This window comes from Vulpes lagopus, chromosome 4, assembly GCF_018345385.1.
Source record: "Vulpes lagopus strain Blue_001 chromosome 4, ASM1834538v1, whole genome shotgun sequence".
Lineage (NCBI taxonomy): Eukaryota > Metazoa > Chordata > Mammalia > Carnivora > Canidae > Vulpes > Vulpes lagopus.
In genome coordinates, this window is record NC_054827.1 from 91312026 (window position 1) to 91321511 (window position 9486).

Sequence of the window (9486 nt, forward strand, 5' to 3'; positions counted from 1 at the left end):
GTAAAGGATACAGTCAACAAAACTGAAAGACAACCCTCAGAATGGGAGAAGATATTGGCAAATGACATATCAGATAAAGGGCTAGTTTCCAAGATCTGTAAAGAACTTATGAAACTCAACACCAAAGAAACAAACAATCCAATCATGAAGTAGGCAAAACACAGGAACAGAAATCTCACAGAGGAAGACATAGACATGGCCAATATGCACATGAGAAAATGCTCTGCATCACTTGCCATCAGGGAAATACAAATCAAAACCACAATGAGATACCACCTCACACCAGTGAGAATGGGGAAAATTAACAAGGCAGGAAACCACAAATGCTGGAGAGGATGTGGAGAAAAGGGAACCCTCTTACACTGTTGGTGGGAATGTGAAATGGTGCAGCCCTCTGGAAAACTGTGTGGAGGTTCATCAAAGAGTTAAAAATCGATCTGCTCTACGACCCAGCAATTGCACTGTTGGGGATTTACCCCAAAGATACAGATGCAATGAAACGCTGGGACACCTGCACGCTGATGTTTCTAGCAGCAATGTCCACAATAGCCAAACTGTGGAAGGAGCCTCGGTGTCCATCAAAAGATGAATGGATAAAGAAGATGTGGTTTCTGTATACAATGGACTATTACTCAGACATTAGAAATGACACATACCCACCATTTACTTCAACATGGATGGAACTGGAGGGTATTATGCTGAGTGAAGTAAGTCAATCGGAGGACAAACATTATATGTTCTCATTTATTTGAGCAATATAAATAATAGTGAAAAGGAATAGAAGGGAAGGGAGAAGAAATGGGTAGGAAATATCAGAAAGGGAGACAGAACATAAAGACTCCTAACTCTCAGAAATGAACTAGGAGTGGTGGAAGGGGAGGAGGGCAGGAGGTGGGGGTGAATGTGTGATGGGCACTGAGGGTGGTACTTGACGGGATGAGCACTGGGTGTTATTCTGTATGTTGGCAAATTGAACACCAATAAAAAATAAATTATTATTAAAAAAAAACAAAGTTATGACATACTTAGATAATAATACACTTATACTTGGTGACTTCAATCTAGCGCTTTCTACACTCCATAGGTCTTCTAAACACAACATCTCCAAAGAAACGAGAGCTTCAAATGATACACTGGACCAGATGGATTTCACAGATATCTGCAGAACTTTACATCCAAACTCAACTGAATACACATTCTTCTAAAGTGCACTTGGAACTTTCTCCAGAAGAGACCACATACTGGGTCACAAATCGGGTCTGAAATGGTACCAAAAGATTGGGATCATCCCCTGCGTATTCTCAGACCAAAATGCCTTGAAATTATAACTAAATCACAACAAGAAGTTTGGAAGGACTTCAAACACGTGGAGGTTAAGGACCATCCTGCTAAAAGATGAAAGGGTCAACCAGGAAATTAAGGAAAAATTTAAAAGATTCATGGAAACTAATGAGAATGAAGATACAACTATTCTAAATCTTTGGGATGCAGCAAAAGCAGTCCTGAGGGGGAAATACATCGCAATACAAGCATCCATTCAAAAACTGGAAAGAACTCAAATACAAAAGCTAACCTTACACCTAAAGCAGCTAGAGAAAAAAAAGCAGATAGATCCTACACCCAGCAGGAGAAGAGAGTTAATAAAGATTCGAGCAGAACTCAACGAAATTGAGACCAGAAGAACTGTGGAACAGATCAACAAAACCAGGAGTGCTTCCTTGAAAGAATTAATAATATAATAAACCATTAGCCATCCTTATTAAAAAGAAGAGAGAGAAGACTCAAGTTAATAAAATCATGAATGAGAAAGGAGGGATCACTAGCAACACCAAAGAAATACAAAGGATTTTAAAAACATATTATGAACAGCTATACGCCAATAAATTAAGCAATCTAGAAGAAATGGACGTATTTATGGAAAGCCACAAACTACCAAAACTGGAACAGGAAGAAATAGAAAACGTGAACAGGCCAATAACCAGGGGGGAAATTGAAGCAGTCATTAAAAAACTCCCAAGACACAAAAGTTCAGGGCCAGATGGCTTCCCAGGGGAATTCTATCAAGTGTTTAAAGAAGAAACCATATTCTACTAAACCATATTCTACTAAAGCTGTTTGGAAAGATAGAAAGGGATGGAGTACTTCAAATTTGTTCTATGAGCCCAGCATCACCTTAATTCCAAAACCAGACAAAGACCCCAACAAACAGGAGAATTATAGACCAATATCCCTGATGAACAGGGATGCAAAAATTCTCAACAAGATACTAGCCAATAGGATACAACAGTACATTAAGAAAATTATTCACCATGAACATGTAGGATTTATTCCCAGGACACTTTATTCCCAGGACACAACACTCGTAAAACGATCAATGTGATTCATCATATCAGAAAGAGAAAACCCAAGAACCATATGATCCTCTCATTAGATGCAGAGAAAGCATTTGACAAAATACAGCATCGATTCCTGATCAAAACTCTTCAGAGCATAGGGATAGAGGGAACATTCCTCAAGATCTTAAAAGCCATCTACGAAAAGCCCACAGCAACTATAATTCTCAAGGGGAAGCACTGGGAGCCTTTCCCCTAAGATCAGGAACAAGACAGGGATGTCCACTCTTACCACTACTATTCAACATAGTACTGGAAGTCCTAACCTCAGGAATCAGACAACAAAAAGACATTAAAAGCATTAGAATTGCCAAAGAAGTCAAACTCTCCCTCTTCGCCGATGACATGATACTCTACATAGAAACCCAAAAGCCTCCACCCCAAGTTTTCTAGAGCTCATATGGCAATTTGGCAGCATGGTAGGATAGAAAATCAATGCCCAGAAGTCAGTGGCATTTCTATACACTAACAATGAGAGTGAAGAAAGAGAAATGAAGTAGTCAATCCCATTGACAATTGCACCCAAAAGCATAAGATACCTAGGAATAAACCTAACCAAAGAGGTAAAGGAACCATACCCTAAAAACTATAGAACACTTCTGAAATAAATTGAGAAAGACACAAAGAGATGGAAAAATATTCCATGGTCATGGATTGGCAGAATTAATATTCTGAAGACGTCACTGTTACCCAGGGCAAGTTACACGTTTAATGCAATCCCTATCAAAATACCATAGACTTTCTTCAGAGAGTTAGAACAAATTATTTTAAGATTTGTGTGGAATCAGAAAAGACCCCGAATAGCCAGGGGAATTTTAAAAAAGAAAACCATATCTGGGGGCATCACAATGCCAGATTTCAGATTGTACTACAAAGCTCTGGTCTTCAAGACAGTGTGGTCCTGGCACAAAAACAGACACTTAGATCAATGGAACAGAATAGAGAACCCAGAAGTGGACCTTCAACTTTATTGTCAACTAACATTCGATAAAGGAGGAAAGACTATCCACTGGAAAAAAGACAGTCTCTTCAGTAAATGGTGCTGGGAAAATTGGACATCCACATGCAGAAGAATGAAACCAGATCACTCTCTTTCACCATACACAAAGATAATCTCAAAATGGATGAAAGATCTAACTTTGAGACAAGATTCCATCAAAATCCTAGAGGAGAACACAGGCAATACCCTTTTTGAACTCGGCCACAGTAACTTCTTGCAAGATACATCCACGAAGGCAAAAGAAACAAAAGCAAAAATGAACTATTAGGATGTCATCAAGATAAGAAGCTTTTGCACAGTAAAGGATATAGTCAACAAAACTAAAAGACAACCCTCAGAATGGGAAAACATATTTGCAAATGACATATCAGATAAAGGGCTAGTTTCAAAGATCTATAAGGAACTTATGAAACTCAACACCAAAGAAACAAACAATCCAATCATGAAATGTGGAAAAGACATGAACAGATAACTCACAGTGGAAGACATAAACATGGCCAACAAGCACATGAGTAAATGCTCTGCATCACTTGCCATCAGGGAAATACAAATCAAAACCACAATGAGATACCACCTCACACCAGTGAGAATGGGGAAAATTAACAAGGCAGGAAACCACAAATATTGGAGAGAATGTGGAGAAAGGGGAACCCTCCTGCAGTATTGGTGGGAATGTGAACTGCTGCAGCCACTCTGGAGTAGTTTGTGGAGGTTCCTCTAAGAGTTAAAAATAAATCTGCCCTGACCCAGCCATTGCCCTGCTGGTGATTTACCCCAAAGTTTCAGATGCAATGAAACTCTGGGACACCTGCTTCCCGATGTTTCTAGCAGCAATATCCACAATAGCCAAACTGTCGAAGGAGCCTCGGTGTTCATCGAAATGTGAATGGATAGAGAAGCTGTGGTCTATGTATACAATGGAATATTACTCAGGCATTAGAAATGACAAATACCTACCATTTGCTTCTCTTTGGATAGAACTGGAGGGTATGATGCTGAGTGAAATAAGTCAATCGGAGAAGGACAAACATTATATGGTCTCATTCTTCTTGGGAATATAAAAATAATGAAGGGGAATAAAGGGGGAAGGAGAAAAAATGAGTGGGAAATATCAGAAAGGGAGACAGAACATAAAGACTCCTAACTCTGGTGAAGGAACTATGGGTGGTGGAAGGGGAAGTGGGCGGTGGGTGGGGGTTCCTGGTTGCAGACACTGAGGTGGGCTCTTGATGGGATGAGCACTGAGTGTTATTTTATATGTTGACAAATTGAACACCAATAAAAAATAAATTTATAATTAAAAAATAAAGTAAATCAACTAAAAAAATAAATATATATAAAAAACAATGTGATTTTCATTTGTTGTTTCTTTCTTTATATTGTATCTATATAAGATGAAGGATTTTAGTTGAATGTATTGGGATATACATTTCACAATATGTAAATAATTAAATCATCACGATGTACACGTTAAATTTACACAGTGATATATATCAACTATTTCTCCATATAATTATAAAAAATAAACACTAAAAATAGAACCACACAGAAATATTGAGGCTGAAAATACAACAAGAGAACTGAAAAATTCAATAGAAAGCTTTAGCAGAAGACTCATTTATTCAAAAGACAGAATCAGTGAATTCAGACCGGTTATTTGAAATTGGACATTTAGAGGAACAAAAAGAAACAAGAAGAATTAAAATTAGTGAAGTAAGCTTATGTTAATTATCGGACACAAACAAGCAAAATAACATTCCCATCATGCGTATCTATGAGGAGAGAGAAAGGAAAAGAAAACTTATTTAAAGAAATTATAGCTGTGAAGCCTGGTTTGCTCAGTTGCTAGAGCTTGCAACTCTTATTATTGGGATTATGAGTTTGAGTCCTGTGCTGGGTGTAGAGATTACTTTAAAATGAAATCTTAAAAAAAATTATAGCTGAAAACTTCTCAAATCTTGGATCTTCAGAGAGACATGGACACCAGATACAGGAAGTACAAAAAGACCCCAAGTAAGATCAACTCAAAGAATACCTCAAGGCAAATTATAAATGCATTAAAAGTCAAAGACAAAGAAGATCTTGAAGGCAACAAGAGAAAAACAACTCATTACATATCCAGACCCCCCCCCCCATAAGGTTAACAGTGGGTTTCTTTGCAGAAACCTTGCAGGGCAGGAAGGAGTGGGATGATATATTCAAAGTGTTGAAAGAAAAAGACTACCAACAAAGAGTACTATAACTGGTAAAATTGTTCTTTAGAATGAAGAAGAGAGAGACATTTCCTGACTACAGAAGCTAAGGGAATTAATCATCACTGAATCTCTTTTACAAGAAATGTTAGAGGAAGATATTCAAGTTGAAATGAAAGGACTCTAAGTAATAATATGAAAACATATAAAAGTATAAAATCACTGGGAAGCCCAAATATATGTCCCAATTCAGAATAACCTAACGCTATAATGGTGATGGACAAGTCACTTTTATCTCTAGCATAAATGTTAGAATATAATAGTATTAAAAACAAAACAACTATATCTATAATAATGAGGAGTGTTCTGTAAATGTCAATTATATCCAGTTGATTACATTTTTCAGTTCTTCTATATCCTTGATTATTTTCTATCTACTAATTATTAGAGGAGTATGGGAAGCTATCAATTATAATTGTAGATTTTCTCTTCTTTTAATTTTACAAGTTTTTACTTATATATCTCGTAACTGTGTGAAGTGCACATATATTTAGGATATCTTCTTAGTGAAATAACCTCATTATGATTATGAAGCATTTCTCTTTATCTCTTGAATTTTCTTTGCTCTGGAGTCTACTTTGATATTAATATATACTCTTTCTTTCTTTCTTTCTTTCTTTCTTTCTTTCTTTCTTTCTTCTTTCTTTCTTTCTTTCTTTCTTTCTTTCTTTCTTTCTTTCTTTCTTTCTTTCCATCCTTATTCTTCTTTCTTTTAAGAAAATATTTGTTTATTTTAGAGAGACAGGGAGGTGGGGGAAGGGCAGAGGAAGAGGGAGAGAGAATTTCAAGCAGACTTCCCACTGAACATGGAGCCTAGTGCAGGGCTTGATCTCAGGACCCTGAGATTATAACCTGAGCCAAAATCAAGAGTCAGATGTTTAACCAAGTCACTGAAGTGCCCACATCTTTCTTTTGATTAGTGTTTATGTATTTTTCTATTATTTACTTTTAACTTACTTAAATCATTATATTTGAATAGTTTGTTGTAGGCAGCATGTTATTAGGTCATTTAGAAAAAATCCATTCTAGGGTAGCCCAGGTGGCTCAGCAGTTTGGCACTGCCTTTGGCCCAGGGCGTGATCTTGGAGTCCTGGGATCGAGTCCCACGTCAGGCTCCCTACATGGAGCCTGCTTCTCCCTCTGCCTGTGTCTCTGCCTCTCTCTCTCTCTCTCTCTGTGTGTGTGTCTCTCATGGATAAATAAATAAAATCTTAAAAAATTGCTAAATAACATGTTTGGATCATTTACATTTAATGTAGTTACTGATGTGTTTGGATTTAAATCTATCTTTTGGTTATTTTTCCCTCATTCTTTCCCCTGTTTTAGTTCCTTCATTTCTCTTTTCATGCTTACATTTGGGTTATTTGAAAAATTTTTTGGTATTCCATTTAAATTCATTTATTTATTATGATTTTGACAGTATCTCTTTAATGTATAAAACAGTTTCTGAGAAATTACAATACACATATTTAACTTTTCCCAGGCTACCTAGAGTCAAGAATTTACCACTTTATTTCACTCAGCTCAATACCCAGTCAATCAGAAAGACAATCATTGTATGATTTTACTTATATGTGGAAGTCACCAGAGAAGGAGAAAAACCATGAGAGACTTTTAACTATAGGAAACAAACTGAAGTGCTGGAGGGGAGGTGAGTGAGGGCTGGGGTAACTGGGTGATGAGCATTAAGGAGGACATGTGATGTAATGAGCACTGGATGTTATATACAACTGATAAATTATTGAATACGACATCTGAAACTAGTGATGTACTATATGTTAGCTAACTGAATTCAAAGAAAGAATGTACCACTTTAAATAGAATATAGAAATCTTTACATCATATATTTCTTTTGCCTCTCCACTTTACCCTTTAAAACATCAATCCTTAAAAACTTTGGGTGCTGTTTCCTAAGGTATTTTTAGGCATCCCTTTTACTCTCAGCCTCCTTTGGTTCATCTACAAAATGATGCTAAAGCCAAGGCACACTATAGGACCCTAAAGGTTTTGACCATAGCTAACATGGTTCAAGATTCCTACTCTTCTGAATCTTCCCTTAAGAGGAGATTGGATATTCACTCTGTTAGGGATATCCTTGGTAATAGTTTTCACTTTAATTTCCTAACTGGAAGGACAGATAGAGTCAGAAATATCATCCCTACTACTGGAAATCCTTTTTGAATTAAGTGTGTAAAGGAGATAGTTTTAGAATTGTCAGAACAATAAAAATGAGTGAGAAAATTGTCTGAAACTTGAGAAAAGATGGTCTTATTGCAAGAGTAGAGCTTTATTGCAAGATGTAATTATTAGCATCTTTGGGAAAGCATCTAATATATCTGATTTTTTGGACAATTTTCTGAAAGACTTTGATTAAATTAAGAGCATCACATATAAAAGCTAAACTTTACTAGAAGCCCAGGACCATGGGCTTGTGGCATCCTAGTAATTTTATTCAGATACTCCCTTCTTATACTCAGACTAACAGTGTTATCTAGTGGCAAATCTTTCCTATAAAGTTTATTTACTAAGGGGCTATATTTATATCTTTAAAATTATATTAGAAATTAAAATAGAACTTAAAAAAATATATATATATTTTAAAATAAGTATAATAAATACATTTCTTCTTAGCACAAATAATGTATTTTTATTTTAAATAACTATAATCTCAAAATAATGTGAAGAGTTTGTCTAGCTAAAAAGTCTGTTAACTAGAAACAAATATGTGAACTGTTTTTTTGGGAAAAGTTACCCCTTATTCACAACTTTGAAACATAATTTGACACCTCTTTATGATAAATTCATCTGAAGTGTTGCTTTAATGAGAGGGTTAGAGAAGCTCTCCTTATGTTCCATGGGGAGGAATTCATATTGTCCAGATTTTTCATTGAGTTTGAGATTTTTACATTCACCAAATGCTCATAACCTTTTTGATGACATCCTTGAAGGCCTGTTTTACTTGTTTATTCCTTAAAGTGTAAATGAATGGGTTCAATAAAGGGGCAACTGAGGTATTGAGCACAGCTACCCCCTTATTGAAGGCAACTCCTTCTTTGGCTGAGGGTTTTATATACATGAAGATGCAGCTGCCATAAGAGAGGGCAATGACAATCATGTGGGAAGAACATGTGGAAAAGGCCTTTTTCCTTTGCTGAGCAGAGGGGATCTTGAGGATGGTCCAGATGATGTTTGTGTAGGAGAGAATCACCAACACCAGGGTGACCACCAAGGTCACAGCTGGTAAGATAAAGTCAACCAGCTCTAAGAGTCTTGTGTCTGAGCAAGATATTTCTAGCAGGGGTCCGTAGTCACAATAATAATGATTCAGTATGTTGGAGGCACAGAAATCCAGCTGACTGGTCAGGATGATTGGGGATATGATGATTAGAAATCCAGCCAACCAAGAGCAGAGAACCAGCTGAATGCAGACTCTGTTGCTCATAATGGTCATGTAATGCAGGGGTTTGCATATAGCCACATAGCGGTCATAGGACATGGCAGCCAGAAGGTAAAACTCTGTGGCTCCAAAGAAGATGGCAAAGAAATACTGAGTGAAGCAGCCAGCAAAGCTAATGCTCTTGTTGCCAGTTGTGATGCTGAACAGCAGCCTAGGAGTAAAGGTGGTTGTAAAGGAAATTTCTAGGAAGGAGAAATTCCGGAGGAAGAAATACATGGGAGTCTGGAGGTGTGAGTCCAGTAGTGTAAGTGTGATGATTGTGAGGTTTCCAATGATGCTGAATATGTAGGTGAGGAAGAGAAATAGAAAGACTACAAATTGGATCTCTGGGATTTCTGTTAGTCCCAGCAGAATGAATTCTGTCAGAAGGGTTTGGTTTTTCAT

At 36.9% G+C, this 9486-nt stretch overlaps 1 protein-coding gene across 1 annotated transcript; it reads right to left on the minus strand.

Annotated features, from left to right (window-relative positions):
- Window positions 1-2516: 2516 nt before the first annotated feature.
- Window positions 2517-9486, minus strand: LOC121490074 (olfactory receptor 6C4-like; the record flags this gene model as incomplete). The annotated part of the gene is made up of 2 exons (XM_041753669.1): window positions 8572-9486; window positions 2517-2531 (listed from the first exon to the last, which is right to left on the minus strand). Coding segments are annotated over exons 1-2 (930 nt in total), but the record flags the coding sequence as incomplete, so codon positions are not given.